Source organism: Primulina tabacum, chromosome 11 (genome assembly GCF_025594145.1).
Source record: "Primulina tabacum isolate GXHZ01 chromosome 11, ASM2559414v2, whole genome shotgun sequence".
NCBI lineage: Eukaryota > Viridiplantae > Streptophyta > Magnoliopsida > Lamiales > Gesneriaceae > Primulina > Primulina tabacum.
In genome coordinates, this window is record NC_134560.1 from 35563644 (window position 1) to 35580774 (window position 17131).

Genomic DNA, 17131 nt, shown 5'->3' on the forward strand with positions numbered 1-17131 from the left:
TTCACAAAGAATAAAGTGTAATTATTGAAAATTTCAGGGATGTTTTGTAAATTAATATTAGTGGCTTTTGGTACTACATAATGCCATTGGGCAGATGAAAATTGGAAATGCTCTGGCTTCTCCTCGTCTCTCACCAGTCACCATCTTGCTCGAAGTGCTGATGCTGTTGAAATTATGCGGGCTTCTGGTGAATCTATTCAATTCAAAATTCTGGGTGAGAAATCACATTTGTAATTCTTAGTAAATTTAACCTTTCTATTGTTGTGATTTTGAATCGTGCAGTGTTATGCATGTGATGGATTTGTTGGCTTTGATGAGCTAGGGTTAATCGTTACTGGTACTCGATCTTATGTTGATTTCTGATCTTGAAATGAGTAATTGGTTCTCAGGAAAAAAAGGGTCTGTTTTATATTCCTGAATTAGTGATTGCGTTGCTCCAGCTGCTGTTTGTTTTTTTAAAAAATGAAATCTTTAGGTTTCTACGTGAAACATGGAAATTTTTTGGTTGTCTCTTTGTTCTCGTGTCGTGCTAGGTTTTTCTATGAATTAGTTATGGTTTTTTCAAATCTATGTTAAGATTCATGCTCGATATGGAGTGAAATAATTAAGTGTTGAGTTTGCATTTTGTAGTGAATAATTTCTCGTTCTTATGACTTCCAGGGTGAGTGACTCTTTTAAGAATAGATTGGATGATGAATATCAGTTCATTTCGAATGAAAATTTTGCACCATTATACGGGAAAAAAGGGCAACGAAAATTTTTGACAATTTCTTGTTTTCTTGTATTTTAAGCAATTATAAATCCTGGAACTCTAAGAAACTTCTGTTTTTTTGGAACTTGACTAGCTGTGTTGAAGGCGGTTGTTCTATTATGTCTTTGTAACATTTTAAATTTGAGTATTCCTTAGGAACCAAAGATGTGTTAATATTTAAACAATAGGTTTGAATAGATACATGACTTTGTTCCATAGAGTTAAAGATCACATGGAAAAATATCAGTTTGTTGTGCTTTTGTTTTTAACCGTGTCTTGTTTTTGTTTGTTGTCTCCATGTGCTGAAAGATATTACTATTTTAATTATTTATTGACATCTTGATGCTTGACTAAGCTATTTTTGAAAAAATAGTTTGTCATTAGTTTTTCTGATTTGGGCTTTGGGGCAGGAAGGGGATGGAAGTCGATTGCTTTCAGTTATGCTGCTGACTTAAAAAGAAAGAGCCATTTGTTCTTTAAGTCGTCTTTATTTATTTATGAAATGTGATATCTTAACCATTACCTTGAAACTTTAACTTTCAGTATTTAACTTTATCCGATCTTGAAGTTTCTGTTTTATGACTTTATCCAATCTTGAAGTTTTTGTTTTATGACTTTACCCATTGTAAATTTCTATTGCTATGTCTTGGTGCAAATTTTCGTAGAATCGGAAATTAGTTTTTTATTTATTGGATACTTTGTGCAGCTACAAGAGGGTGACGCTGAATTAAGCATATAAATATGGTGAGGTTATTGGCTGACATAATTCGTAGAGGTGTTGCACCTTTTCCAGCCTCGGGGTTGACTGTAAGTCTATAAGTTTTATTTCACTTGGGCCACCCTTTTCCCAAATTTCTCAGGTGTTTCATCGTTTTTTTCATTTTAGATTCTTTGCTACTGTACAAGGACTTTTTAGACTCTTATCATCTGTGTATATCTATGAGAGTCTTTTCTGACTGCCAAATTTCATCTAATGTTGCTCTATTCCTGTTATAGGCATCTAGTTCTTTCTATCAGAGCATTCTTCGGCTTTCTACCAATGTGCCTGGTGACACACATGAAGATTTTATACCCACTATTAAAACTGAGAGTTCTGGCGTTTCTGTAAAAGACATTGTCGAGCAGGTACGTACCCTTGTCATCTGAGTGCTTCATTGTATTGTTGATCCAGTCCCTAATATAATGACATACTTGGTTCAAAATTTCTTCATCCTTTATTTCATTTCCCTTATTGTCCAAGTACGCCTGTTCAATAGCCTTGCCTTATATCGACAAGGGTTGACATCTGTATGGTTATGCTATCTCTGATTCACAGGATTTGACGGAAAACTCTGTAATGATATACATGAAAGGGGTGCCTGATCTTCCCCGATGTGGATTTAGTGCATTAGCAGTGAGAGTTTTGAAAGAACATCGTAAGAAAGACAACACATGTTATTTTTAAATGCGCAATTTATCGTTTAATTGCAATTTTGTCTAGGTGTTTTCATCCATCTTTCTCTATTTTGTTTATTTGTTTTATAATCCAAAAGGGTTCTTAGCCTAGTCCTACCCTTTTGTAGTTTCTGTTATTTATTTTAATTTACTTTTAGGGGTTTCTGCATGAATCCCGCCTTGGCTTTGGTAGATTTCATTAAAAAAGTGCTTTCTTTTTATAAAATGAATGTTTTTAATCCAGATTTTTAATGTTGTTTGGAGGTGGGGTGGGCTCCTTAATGCAGTGGTCTGGTATATTTGAATTCTCTTCTTTGAATTACGTGCAAGAGATAGATTTATTAGCCATACGATTTTTGATGAATCATTTTTTGTAACTTAACTGAATTGGGTTGATCGACAAACAACATGCACTCAGTATGGTTCTACAAAAGTAATATGTACATTAAGTCTTAAACTTCTTCACATGGAATGGATTGTTTTCTGCTACACTTTTATGCTCGACCTTGTTATCAGTTAAAATGGGGCTTTGCAGATGTTCCTTTAAGTTCCAGAAATATATTAGAAGACCTTGAACTAAAGAATGCTGTAAAAGCTTTCAGGTAAATTATTACTATTCATGTTTTTATTGGTATGAGTGTCTGAATAGCTAGAATTTTTCAATTTATGCGATATTAAGTTTGACAGAATAGATGGCTACCGAAGAAAATAATTTTTTTGAATATACTAAAGAAAATATTTTACTACCACCATTATGTGACTTCCCTGTTTTTTCTTTTACCCCGATAATTAATAGGTTAGGTACTAACCCTAGGATATGTGCGAGGATGAGTTGATATATGTTTTTGGAGTGAATCTGTATTTTTTTTTTTTTGTAATAAATTGCATATTCCTGTTGTCAGAAATAGATAAATTACATATTTTTTACACGTGTTTGGGACTCAAGTTGAAATGGATTGTGTGATATTCTGATTGCAACTTTGCTGGGAACACTATAATATCATAGATTATCTTGGTATTCTCCAAAATTCTTCACAAGGCTTGGTTCTACACTAGTTTGCATAGTGTCATAAGCCTTCTTGTACTCTTATCTATTTACATATACTTGACAAAATAGAGAAGTGTTGTTTTTTCTCTTTTTATTTCAAAAATTACGCTATATAATAACACATGCCACAATTTCTTGCAGCCACTGGCCAACATTCCCTCAAATATTCATCAATGGGGAGTTCATTGGAGGATCTGATATCATTCTTAGCATGCATCAGGTTCGCCCCTTTTCTTCTTTGATTTTCAAATCCAGGACAGTTTCAACTTTTGTTCATTAAACTCTACCACCAAAACATATTTGATCCTCTAGTACATGCATGTGTTAACTTTGGTCCTTGGCAAAATTGGTCATTTTACATCCCTACCATCATACTCGGTCCAATTTCTTACAGATGTGTTTGCATGTATGTGATGCATCTGTGAATGTTTCTGATTTAAAACTAGGGGTTAATGCACTTGGTTTTCATCCCTAACTTTTACCACTAAAGTATAGATCCCGTGTTTCACAAATATCAAAAAATTAATCTCTCATTTGAATTTATAAAATTAATAGAAATTGAGCAAAAGTGCTAAAATAAGCTTGGCAAAGTTGTGACACATCGAATTGATAAGAAACTATGGTAGTTCACATATTAAAATGTTCAAATTCAGGCTGAAGAGTGTGTTAATGTTAGGTAGGTGGGTGGACACATATTGCCTATTTTTTATGCGAGGAGGGGCCAATTCTGTGGCTTGAATCAAATGGAGGACCAAATTTGTTTGTGGTAACATTTGGGACAAAATATACAATTATCCACTGGAACCATTTTAGGGACGCATGGATCAATCCTGTTACTTGAATAAAAGGAAGGACCAAAGTTGTTTGTTGTAACCACACAACTCTCCTTGAAACACTTTGAGGTGCCTGATTAGTCTGGCTCCATATGGATATCAAAGCCCTGCATGGTTGTTTGTGTCTTATTTTTCTGATCAGAGAACTCTAAAACTCTTCTTCTTCCTCTTGTTTTTTTCGTACGCAGACTGGTGAATTGAAGGAAAAATTGAAAGACGTCGCAGAAAAACATAAATAAGCAGTGCGAGGCATCATAGCTTGCCTAGCGAGTGATAGGTATTTGAGATGTCTTGTTATCATTATTTTTTTTGTTTCTGTAAGATGAAACCATATTTATTACTTGCACCACCTATCGTTTTCGAATAAGCGAATAATTGGCGGCAACAAGCAAATGTGGTGCCTGTCTTTTGCAGAAGTAATTTCTTGCAGCTATTTGATTTTGTGGATAGTTCTGAGAGTCCCTTTCACTTTCAGCAAAAGAGAACTTTAACTTGTTGCAGATTTCTCATGCCATATATTTTGAGGTGCTTTGAAATATGATTCCAATTTTTTAGTGTCACCCCCCCTAACCTGTTTACCATGGGATTATGGTATTTTCGGATTCGAATTTGGATGTGGAAACTTGAATCTTGTATCATTGCATCACCACAACTAAAAATTTCTCGTTATTAAACAGAGTGGAAGAGTACGTTGCTGGAGCATTATTATAAACTACAACAGTTAGGGGTGATCACGGTTTTGCGGTTTTTTTAAAAAAAATTCAAACCGAATTGCCATATGCGGTCGGTTAGTATTTTGAAAAATTAATCGCGGTTTTACATGAAAAATTAGCCTTACGGTTTTAATCGCGGTTTTTATAAAATATTATGAAAAACGGTGCGGTACAATTCGGTTCGGGCGGTTAATAAAAATTTTTGATCACCCCTAAAAACAACTGGCTGTGTTATCAAAGTAACCAAAGATAATCTTAGGTTTCGTTTGAATAAATTAAATGATTTGATTTGGAAAGCGGGATTTGAATAGAGGAAGAAGAATCTGAAAAGTTGATTCAAAATTACATCTCATATTTGAGGTTGATTTCAAATCCATCGTAATCATTATTATTATAACTGTGTCATAATAATAAAGGATCATATAATTGTATTTACCCAAAAACTATAGCGGCTGGAATAGTAAAACAATAATCAGATAAATCATATAATATCTCAAACGTAATATTTCGATCGCTCCCGTTACATGAAGCATTATCCTTTCCAAGACAAATATATATAGTAAAAACTTGTTGGCATAATCGAAGGGCTCACTCAACATACGTAGAATTTGGTGCAATCGGGAGATCGAAATTCGCAACTACAGTAAGATGGTGCACCAACGTAAGGCAAAACGCAACGCGCATTCGAGTCGACTCCACACTTCTTCTTGCATGTGGGTTCGCATTCTATCGTCACGTTCGCAACTGTGCACTGGATTTCTGGCAATACTTTGTAGCAATATGGCGACTCCCGTTGGATGTCTCTTTGACTGCTTCTGCTCTCCACTGCAACAAAAAAATTCGAAATATATAATTCGTCGCCAAACAAAAATAATAATAATAAAAGAGTTATTGTTGATGTTTTTTTCCTAAATTAAATTTTGATATTTATCTCATTCGAGTGAGCAAATTCTTTAGTCACATTGAGATTTTCACGAAAAATAATGGATTAGTTTGTCGATAATTAAGGTGTGACGAGAGCTTAATTAATCTTTTATTAGGAGTGTAAAAAAATCACCCATTTTGATGGTCGATTTGATCTATACATGCAATGAAAATTAATTATTTTGACATAAAAAATATTGTTTTTCATGAGTTGGGTCGTTAGAGATCCATCTCACAAAATTAACTCGTGATAATATTTCACAACAGGTTTTGTGTACCATAAATTTTGAAAATGATAACAAAACAATCTACTTAAATAATTAGTCCAATTGATCATCAAACAAATCTTATGAAAACCATGCTTGTAAATTCTATAGAAATAAATCGTTTTTGTAAATTTTTATTTTAATTGTTTTAAATTTTAGTAAAAAATGTTTGTAAATTTATATTCATCTATATTATTTCAATGTAAGAAGCGTCTTATTTTATAAAACCTATTTTTAAAGGGAAAAAAATTGTTGATGCGATTAGTTTAAAAGCTTAAAACTATATTAACAACCATATTTTTGTTAATTTTTATTTCGTAAAATCAAGTTAATCAATTGAAATTTGTGAAAATTATAGTAAAATATACAATTTGGGTTCTTAGAAAGATAATTGGTATAATATATATTTTTTAAAGATTTTGTGTCTAAATATTAATGAATAATTACTAACATCTATTAAGTTATATATTTTTGGGTTGTTTTTTTTCATAAATACGTCGAAAAAAATAAAAAAAAAATATTTTTACTATTATTTCGTGAATAACTATGAAAATATTATATTTTATATTTTAAAATTTTCAATGAATAATTAAAGGGACAAAAGGACAATTAAATTATGAAAATAAAATTTATGAACTTACCAGCAACCAAGGCAGTGAGAGTGAAAATTAAGCAGCAATATGCATAGAAATGCTTCATATTTCTACTAATTAATTATATGTGATTTGGCTTAATTCAACAAATATGTTGCATTGCTTTTAATTTATACATACAACGTTGGTCCAATTTATGGAAAGAAGATAATTCAATTTGATTCATTACAATTTCAATTAATATTCTCTTCATTTGTCAAAGTTGTCGACATGAAATTGTTATTATCACAATCTGGATATTTATTTTAGTGCTTAGAATAAGCAAAACTCTCAATGTATTGAAAATCTTGTAGAAAATTGAATTACTTCATGTTAATCAAATAGTAAATACTTGTACTAATTTCATATATATTGGATTTAATCATAGAGGTAAATTACATTAATCTTCCCTCATCTTTCAAGGAATTTGATTTGTGTAAAAATATGAATTGGTTAAATATCTATAATATATTATGTTTTCTATTTTTATCATCTAACCGATCGTCGATGTTAATTATATGACCGAATGATTGTCGCTTTACCAAAAGTTATATCTATTGATAGCGGTGCAACTCAAATCTTTCAACCATATAGTAGCGCGAGCATTTCGATTATTCTTCTCATCAGAAACAATTATTGCAACTCAATAATGTCACTCTACTATAAATGAAAATTGAACTCGTGGTTTGGTCATGATAATAGGACCGAACGCTTGTCGTTTTACCAAAAGTTATAGATGGTGATAACAGTGCAACTCAAATTTTTTAATCGTACAACAGCTCAAGAGTCTCATTTCGATTGTTAAACCCAGCAAAGACAATTATTGCATTCAACATTAATGTTATCATGTAACTTTTTTTTTCTTTTTTCTTTTTGGTTTTTAGTTGTATATCGTCCGAGTGCTGATGTGATATTGAAAAATATTAATACGGCACAAAAAATTTGCTGATATGTCCGACTCATATAAGAATTCCGGGAAAAAAGGACTATAAATCAACAAAAAGAAAAATTATAAGACTGACACTAAAATTTGACAATGTTAAGAATAAAAAATAGAAAACAAAACAACATAGTTGACTAAATTTACCATTTTTCATATTATAATAACAATTTGTGTCATTATCCAAAATTTCAATTTACTAGAATTTATAGCACAAATATGAAAATTTGGTTTAAATAATAATTGATATCATTATATTCGCATCACATGTCGATATAATATAATAAGATTTTATCGTTTAATATGTATAATTTTATATAGGTTTGATATGTTACACACTTATCATGAATATCAATGTGAGCATCACTGAGATGACATTCGCTTATTATATATACAATTTTGATATAATTCATCACATCTAACATGTGAATTTCATCTTAGCGGTGTTCACATATGTATACAGTGAATGTACAATTGATCAAAAATTGTACTTTAAATATGGGTATATATTCAATTTATTTTGAAGAAATCAATTATTTTCAAATTTTAGTTACTATTTCAATTTCTTGACAAGTAACTTTCATTTTCATGTAAATGATTTTAATTTAATATCTTGATTTATGGCTTTAATTTTTATTAATCTTTTGACATTATTTATAGCTCTAAATTGGGTTAATGGGCTTAATGATAATCATAAATTATATGACCATTATTTTCTTCAATGCAATCAAATGCCAATATTTAATTTGTGTTAGTGCGTAACCGTTTGTGAGTATTCTATATTACATATATATATATTGATACTCATTGAAAATTTAGAGTCCGATTTCAGCAAATATCACTAGTCCGACGCAGGTTTTGAAATTTCCCTAAACCTGAAATCACAAATAAGACCGTTAGAAGGGGGTCGGGAGGGTGTCCCGACGTAGCCCCTCCGACGCTCAAGTCAGAGACTAAGGATATAAGGTAAGAGCAGCTAACAGTGCTGCTGAAAATAATATAGTGAATGTTCAATTAGAGACTCAAACCTGATATTTATAGGAGAGTACAGGGGCCTGTCATGGACCTTCCATATAGGATAGCGATGGGCCGTGGATTTAGCTCTAATTTTGGGGGGTCCATTTATGGGTTATCATGTACGATGACACGAAAATTCTCTTTAACTATGTTATTCGACAAACTTCCATCTAAATATTTTGTTTTTGCTATACCTATCGACCCTTATTTCCGACATAATGAAATTAGCTTGAATTTTTTTTCACCGAGCTAATTTGATGATTCATGACTAACTATTCATAAAAAGATTTTAAAAAATATCTCCATACGAATGTGCAACTCATAAAAAGAAGAAATTATATTAATTCAAACAACAATTGACCAAACCAGATGTAGAAAAACTATGTACATTGCCAAAGAAACATGTGTAACCTTTCCTCTAATCAACTCATCTTCCTTCAAGATCTTCAACAAAACAGAAGCAAGTTCAACATCAGCGACACGTTTTTCGCCCCCGATCCATCACCCTCATTGATGCTCATCAAAATCTGTAGAGACGCTCTCGTTATCAGTCAGATTGTTATGATCGTAAAGACAAATATTATCAATAGGTCTGTATAGTCATAAGATAGCCTCCGGAACTCGAATATTGGTAGTCTGAATCTTGGTTGCTTGTAAGAAGAGTTGTTGAGGAATGTCAATTGTATGTAAGCTTGATCTTGGGTCGGATTGGGACAATGCTAAAGATCCCGTCAGGGATAACAATGGTTCTAGTGGAAAGGTTTGATTTTCGCTTCTTCGCTTCTTTCGAGTCGTCATTTCTTCTAGCAGAGCGTTACTCGTCTCGATTCCTGCTAGATATGCAAAATAATTAAGGTAATATATCTATATCTACAACTATATATGTATTTTTTGTGTGTGTGTGTACATGAATAGTTCACCTGCAAGGTAAGCCCCATGCACGTAGCCATTAAACTTCTCGCTCGTATGCTCGCCGGTGAAAAATATCCGACCCACCGGACACTGAAACAATATTACATGCATTACAAAATCAATCGAGCACAACAAGTCATCTTTAAACTGACAGGTAAACACAAGCTACAAACCTTAATGTCATCGACGATTTGATTATCGACGTAAATCGGGTAGTTGCTATAGCTTCCTCTCTGAAAACGGTTGTTCCACCAGCGAGGGACGAGTATATCGGTTGCATCCGGGATGTTGGGACCAAACATGTTTCTCAGCACTTCCATGGCCTCCTTCATCGTCTCTTGATCGGATTGCGCTTCGATCCGTTTTGATTCTCCGTTTGTCAAAGTCACGACGAGGATGCTGCATCCCGGGTACGCATTCTCCATGTGCTGATAAAATAAAGGTAGCTAGTCGTTAAAAATATCATGCAACTCAAAATTATAGGAAATAAAATTGTTGCAAACTAAGTTAGCGAGGTAAATCACACCAATAGTTTTGTGTGACAAAAATCGTCTGATAAAATGTTGGTCGAGAGAATCGAACTCTTCACCAAACGTTCACATATTCCATATACTCAGACACTTTCTCGGGGCAATCAAGTGTTTATTTCGCATTACTTGAGTTGCTAAAGGCTAAGTTTTCCTCACAAACGGGAAAAAAATATTAAATTTTCCTATGATTCTAATTTATATGTTGTCAAATTTGAGTTTTAATTTTTTTAATTTTGTAATTTTAGTCATTTAATTGATACGACGTCGACACGACATCAGCACACTCATGAAAAATGACTAAAAATTTTAAAATACAAGACCAATATTGAAAATTAGATAATATAGAACACCATATATAATTAAAAAAAAAAGACAAACATACAGAACTAAAATTACAATTTCTCGTTCTTAATATCGAGCAGATAGACTCTAGCCAGCCATAATTAGACTAGCTAACTAATAATGCACATAAGGAAAAAAATAAATAAAAATTTACCTGCCAAAACGTGTAGTATCCTCTTCGTTCGTGGGCGTAGATAAAGAATTCTTTGCCAGGACCAGAGGGCCAAAATTTGCTTGGAAATTTTAGGAACACCTTTGTGTACACCATAATCTCACAACTTGCAATGGCTTCTGTTTTCCATCTCTGTCACATTTAGATTATATTATATACATATATTTTTATTGAAAAAACTTGTAACTCCGATAACGGAAAAAAAAACAAACACCATTTGGTTCGAATGTTGAGTTAAAACAGATCACGACATCAAAAATTAGTTATTCCATGTATCTCAACTTAATAATATAACATATATATCATGTTGCAATTGTCACCTATAAAAATAACGCAAAAGCATCATTTTTACCTAAATATCCAAAGAACACTAAAGTGGCGTCATGTATATCTAATAGATGAACATTACCTCAATCGATACTCACATGAATATGAAACGTGAGTGTTCACCTTATAAAATATTAGTGTTGTTGCAACAATTTATTAGACTAGGTTGTCCAATCCAATTAGGGCCATGAGTAAATAAATACAATAATATTAATATTTTTTAAATTTCATTTAACCAATATTATTGGATCTTTATTATATTATTAATGTTAAGTTCAAAGATTATGAGTTTCCCCATGTAACATGTTCAATTTATGTTAGGAAAATTGCAAATAATTAATTTTAAAATATAATTTGGAAATAAAATATTTTCGAAATCGGCTTACGGGGAGAGGTGGTGAGATTTTGATGAGTTGGCTTTGGAGAACACCGATGCTTACGGATACCATCGCGTAGTCGGCTTTGTAAATAGAACCGTCCTCGGCCCTCAGCACGACGCCGTTTTTAGAGTGATGCAACTCCCGAACGACCTGGATCGAATTCCATCGATTCAATCACTATTTTCTTGATTTATAGACATCGAATAAATACAAGAAATGTTAATATATTATATAACAAATTAGTAAAAAAAGCAATTTTATTTTTTAGAACTTAGAACAAATTCAAACAATTAATTAGAGAGAGCATGAAAGGGACTTGGATGTCTTTTTTTTTTTTTTTGTTTAATTTTATTTAACATGTTTTCTTTTCTATCCACCAATTTTATTAAGACACAAAATTTAACCAAATTGGAGAAATTTTTTGCGTACGATGTTTTCTAAAATAAGCTTCTCCTCAAGATAAACGCAAAGGTTTCTTTAACAATCACATCAAGATATAAATTTACTTCTATTTTTATAGATTTCATAAATTATTATTTTTTTAGTCCACTTACTCGTCTCATATCAAGTTTTAGTTTATTAACTTGTCCAATATTTGTCTTGGTACACTAACTTTTAATTTCCATCTGTTTTAATTCATTTCATGACGTGATGTCAGACATATATCATTTTACGTTGTTGCAATATTAACAACTTCCACGACTAAAACCAACAATAAAATTTGAATATTCAGTGGACCAAAAACTCAAAATATAAAAGTTAATAAACTCTCTTAAAGCCAAAACCTACTTTTTTCACAAACTCGGTAGCAACATACACAAAAGTACACAAATAATTGAATATTTTGTTTGCTTCCATTGATTAAAAATGGACCAAATCCACATAATAAAACAAACATATACCACACGACTAACCAGATTAAATTATTCTTGCTAGGAATTTGATCCAATATATATATATATATATTTATTTATTAAAAATCTTATGAATAAATTAAACAACATATATATATTATTAAAAATCTTATGATTAAATTAAACAACATATATATATATATATATGTATGTATGTAAGAAAAGAAAATAATTTTGTTTGACATAAAAGTTATAAACTAACCTTATTTAGTTTTAACCGATCGTCCAAAATTTTACCCTCCGAGGTAAAAAGAAACGTCTCTGCCATTTTATATAGCAAAGACTCGTATCCTCTTTCATCTGCCACCAGAAATTCCCTCTCACCAAAATCTACGAACGTCGAAATTGGTTCCACCTCTATAAATAAATAAATATATATTAAAAAAATAAAATGATAACTAAGATGTAATATCTGTCCCTACTGAGCAGAATAATCGAAACATGAGTATGTCTTTTATGAGACAGTCTCACGAATCTTTATCTGTGAGATGAGTAACCCTACCGATATTCATAATAAAAAGTAATATTTTTTCATGGATGACCTAATTAAGATATCCGTCTCACAAAATACGACCCGTGAGACCGTCTCACACAGGTTTTTGTCTCGAAACATAATGTTTGAACCATTATACGATTTAAAAGATTTGAGTTGTATCATTGTCATCTACATATTCGTATTATTTACTATTTAATTATTAAAAAAAAGAAGTAAAAATCATAAAATATTGACCTGCCATTTCAAAGTCATGCAGGATGAAGTCAATTGCCAGCTCTATTGGAGTCTTTGGAACTCTGTCACATTACAATTTTTATATATATAAAAAAAAAAATTGGACCGATTACCAATAATAATAAATATATAATACATCGAGTGTTCGAGTCGGTAGATTAGTAAATACGTATGAAACTAAATAATCACGAGTTCGAATTTAGAGAAAAATTACAAATAAATGCTTACGATGCGGTGTCGTCGTAATCTTGATTGGCTTCTTCGTAGCGTAGCTTCTGAATTGCAGCATTCACCGCCTTGTTGTATGAGTCTGCCGCAATACAGCTTGGAAATATTTTCCCACTAAACCATTATATATATATATATATATATATAAAACATATATTTAGTATAAATTCAATAATTAAGGAATGGATTATCCTTAATGGGAGTGTCCTTATCAAGAACAAGTAATAATTATAAAATAACCAGAGAGATTATCATTAAAAATAAATAGATTAAGATTGGTAAATATAGTATCAATAGATTAATTAATGTTACTTGTACTAGTTATATTAATTAACTTAATTTCTAGTATGAGGACCCCTTTTAAAAAATTAATGCTAGTTTAGGATAAAAAAATATTAAATGTATATATATATATATATATATATATATATATATATTGTGTGTGTATTTTGTGATACGGTCTCACTGATTTTTATTGAAAATACGTGTCAACTATGTCTATATTTATAATTAAAAAATAATATTTTTTATGGGTGACCCAAATAAAAGATAAGTCTTACAAAATTGATCGATTAGACTGTCTCATAAAATTTTTTTATATATAATATATATAGACACTAACTCGAGGGATATCGGTTTACTACGCCTCCCTGCAACGTCTGACAATGAATATTGATAAATATTGATTTGAATGATTGTGATAAACTGGTTTAATAAAAGTGCATGCATGTGTAAATATATTTTAAATTTTTTTTTAAAGAAAAATTTAATTGCGTTCACTTAAATTTGGAATTAATTTAAATAATGATAATTACCTTTTATCGTAGATATTGTATCGAGCGTTGCTGTAATCGGAGAAGCAGGTGCGGAGGTTGAGCTGGCGGGCGAGATTCCACACGGGGTTCGACTGTTTCCCGCCTACTCCGGAGATCCATCCGGCTCCGAGCTCCACCGTAACGCCGCCAAAATCCTCCTTATTCAGCCGCCCGCCTATCCTGTCCGACGCCTCCAGTATAACCACGTCTTCCACCCCATTCTCCGCCAGAACCTTCGCCGCCGTCATCCCTACGTAGAAACGTACAGACGCACATGCAAATCATTCATCAGAATCAAGAATTTCTGGGCATCAAGGAATTGAACAACTGGGAATTATGTACCTGAAATTCCGGCTCCGACGATGATAACAGAGTATCGATTTGGGTTATCCATGAAAAAAATCGAGTGAGATAAATGTAAATGGATGGATAATTGATGAAGAAGACGGGGAGAGATTTGGCAGGAGATAATGGGCAGAGCGAGGCTATATATAGAGGAATCCATGGCATTTCATGTATCTTCTTGGTTTTGGACTCTTTCCGACGTCTTTCCTGTTTTGCTTATGCACAAATAAATCAAATAAATAGGCCACCGTCACGTCTTAGTCGGTTGATCATGGGTAATTGTTTTTGGAGTTTAGATAATTTTTAAGTAAAACTATCAAGATTTAAATTGAAAATATTATAATTATGTTCACTTTAAGATTGTCTTAAATAAGTTTTGTGAGATGTATCTTCTGACTCGATCTATAAAAAATACAAAAAATATTAATTTTCACTTCATATATGGACCAGATCGATTGTATTACGGATATAGATCCGTGAGTTTGTCTAATATAAAACCCACTCAATTATGGTATTATAGTTTGTAATTATTGTGTGAATACTGCGTGAATTTTATAATAAAAATATTGATGCAACTATATAAAATATATCGATTATTTGTATAAATTTTTTGTTTATTTTCAAAAAGTGATGAAATGTGGTAGTTGTGGATAAATTATAAATTTAATTTTCGTAGTAATTTTTATTATACGGAAAAAAATTACTTTTTAAGGTTGATTGGTATTTTTATAATTGATAAATTGTAATTTTAGTAATGCTAAATCAACATCTTTTGTGTTTTAATTTTGTAATTTATTTCATCCAATAACTTTGATTGCGTTTTGATCAATGTATTTCAAATCTATAGATTTCAAATATATTCAAATGTTTTTTTTTTTTTTTGTAGTTTTAGATAAACTAAATTATAAACTTCAAATGTATTTTTCACATTATATTCTTCCATGTTGTTTATATAGTGTTTCATTTTAATTATGATGGATTTCAAGTTCACTAAATAATGTAAGCAGTTTAGATCAATTTTACTTTGTGTATATAATGTGTAAATAAATAAGTTATGGATTTATGATTTCATATAGATGTTTAATTGTTAATAATAAAAACATAATCGAAATCCATGAAATTCAAATATATTTACCCAGATACGACCTTATATATATATTCAATTTATTGGATGAAAATCAAACATTGACATGTTACAACACTAAAACTCAAAACAAACCAACATACATGACTAAAATTGCAATATCATATATCTTCTAAAGTTTGATGATTTTCGTCTTTTTTCATCGGAAATGTTGACGTAGAAACACATCAATAACACATCAGTGTCATGTCGAGAAAAAACCTAAAATTATCACGATTTCCATTTGGAATTCGATTCACGATTCCAAAAGAAACATGGTCGGTTTTATCGTCACCACTTGGCCCTTCTTGCTACATTGCTTGTGTTTTACATGTGTTCGCTTCTCTTATGATACTATTCATATGCATGTTTTTATCATTTCATAATTTTAACTACAAATTATTTTTCATGTTTACATAGTTTATAATCTATTAATTTCCACAAATTTTACCAATTATTTTTGGATATTATTAATTTATTGTTATTATTATTTGTTATATATTTATAAATTATGGCTAAATACTATATACTACGCTTTAGTTATTAAATACCATATTTAATTTAATTTAATTTAAATTCGAGTCGGGCAATATATAATGGATTATTGACTAATAAAAAATTAATTAAAAATCTAGAAAAATAAATAGTGAAGATATATATACTATCTTTACTATTATACAAAGAATTTAATTATCAAATAGAGACAAAGAAAACACCGTCTTATTTTTTATAAATTGTCTTTACACCAACATTTTTTCCCAAAATTATCATTGCAACTTATTTTTAATAATATCCCTATCAAATTGTGCTTTATCATCTCAGTAATTTTATAATTATGATATGACTTTTAATTTAATTTAAATTAAATTATTTAGGAAAAATATTATAGAGGTACATATACATATACATATACATACACATATATATATATATATGAAACAAAATATTAAGAAAATTTTAAAGCTCAATTTGGCTCGAAATATTTATGTTAAAATTTAAAAAATTATGGTTTGAATTCGGTTTGAGCTAGCGTTTGAGTTCGAAGTTCTACTCGAAACATTCAAAATGTTCGCGAACTATCGAACAACATAATTTGATCTCTAGTTCGGATAAAAAAAAAAGTTTAAACATATTCAAATTCAATAATTTCAAATACGTAAGAATCAAATATTTCTCAAGTCGGCAAGCACGATCATTTACCACCCTGATTTTGAACATATTTTTTTTAAAATAATATCGAAGTTCATTTTATATTTTGTGTTATACAAATCTAAAATAAAGAGAAATTGTATTTCAATCATATCATACATAAAATGGTTGAAATAAGGGCTATAACGAGGGATAAACATTGCACCAAGGATCCATACTATGGCTTTTGAGAAGCCAAGTAGCCAACAACAAAACCGAAAGAGAAGACTAAAAAATGGCGAGCAAAATGTAAGATGTGTGTAGTGCTTACGCGAGATCGATGTAATATTGATATAATGCCGACATGATGTTTCTTGTGAAAAAATGACGAAAATTAATGATGCAGGATATATAAATATCCAAAATCCTGTATCTTTTTATCTTTGTGAGTGAAATTGTTTTTTGGTCCGGTATCTTTTTATCTTTGTGATTTGGTCTTCTATATGTCGAATTTCATTTTTAGTTTTTTTGTGGCAATTTTATTCATTTTTCCGACGTGACGTTAATGTGATACCAATGTAGTGCTGATGTGGCGCTGCGTGCATAATGTCACATCAGCATTCCCGA

General features: G+C 30.9%; 2 protein-coding genes across 5 annotated transcripts; one reads left to right on the forward strand and one right to left on the reverse strand.

Annotated features, from left to right (window-relative positions):
* The first annotated feature begins 1451 nt into the window (after positions 1–1451).
* LOC142519198 (monothiol glutaredoxin-S15, mitochondrial-like) lies at positions 1452–4791 on the forward strand. Of its 2 annotated transcripts, XM_075622137.1 has the most exons (7): positions 1452–1558; positions 1748–1876; positions 2067–2166; positions 2721–2787; positions 3375–3453; positions 4255–4343; positions 4481–4791. In XM_075622137.1, exons 1-6 carry the CDS (start codon positions 1493–1495, stop codon positions 4303–4305), a joined length of 492 nt encoding a protein of 163 aa, XP_075478252.1. In that variant the 5' UTR covers positions 1452–1492; the 3' UTR covers positions 4306–4343; positions 4481–4791. The 2 variants fall into 2 exon arrangements, with proteins under 2 accessions (XP_075478252.1, XP_075478251.1); XM_075622136.1 differs by having other exon boundaries at positions 4255–4791.
* Positions 4792–8838: 4047 nt separating this feature from the next.
* LOC142518296 (polyamine oxidase 1-like) lies at positions 8839–14388 on the reverse strand. Of its 3 annotated transcripts, none has more exons than XM_075621059.1 (10): positions 14251–14388; positions 13909–14158; positions 13094–13207; positions 12866–12927; positions 12338–12492; positions 11282–11371; positions 10497–10646; positions 9644–9898; positions 9479–9560; positions 8839–9388 (listed from the first exon to the last, which is right to left on the reverse strand). In XM_075621059.1, the coding sequence occupies exons 1-10, from the start codon at positions 14300–14302 to the stop codon at positions 9159–9161; spliced, it is 1440 nt and encodes a 479-aa protein (XP_075477174.1). In that variant the 5' UTR covers positions 14303–14388; the 3' UTR covers positions 8839–9158. The 3 variants fall into 3 exon arrangements, with proteins under 3 accessions (XP_075477174.1, XP_075477175.1, XP_075477173.1); XM_075621058.1 differs by having other exon boundaries at positions 8840–9388; positions 11228–11371; XM_075621060.1 differs by lacking the exon at positions 11282–11371.
* Between the last annotated feature and the right edge of the window lie 2743 nt (positions 14389–17131).

Bases quoted from the DNA above. Each gene is read 5' to 3' on its own strand.
- LOC142519198 (XM_075622136.1), top strand. From the start codon at position 1,493: ATGGTGAGGTTATTGGCTGACATAATTCGTAGAGGTGTTGCACCTTTT. The intron at 2,167-2,720 runs GTAAGAAAGACA...GGGGCTTTGCAG, and splicing joins GAGAGTTTTGAAAGAACATC to ATGTTCCTTTAAGTTCCAGA. The intron at 2,788-3,374 runs GTAAATTATTAC...AATTTCTTGCAG, and splicing joins AATGCTGTAAAAGCTTTCAG to CCACTGGCCAACATTCCCTC.
- LOC142518296 (XM_075621058.1), bottom strand. From the start codon at position 14,302: ATGGATAACCCAAATCGATACTCTGTTATCATCGTCGGAGCCGGAATT. The intron at 12,928-13,093 runs GTAAGCATTTAT...GTAATGTGACAG, and splicing joins GATTACGACGACACCGCATC to AGTTCCAAAGACTCCAATAG. The intron at 12,493-12,865 runs GTCAATATTTTA...ATTTATTTATAG, and splicing joins GCATGACTTTGAAATGGCAG to AGGTGGAACCAATTTCGACG.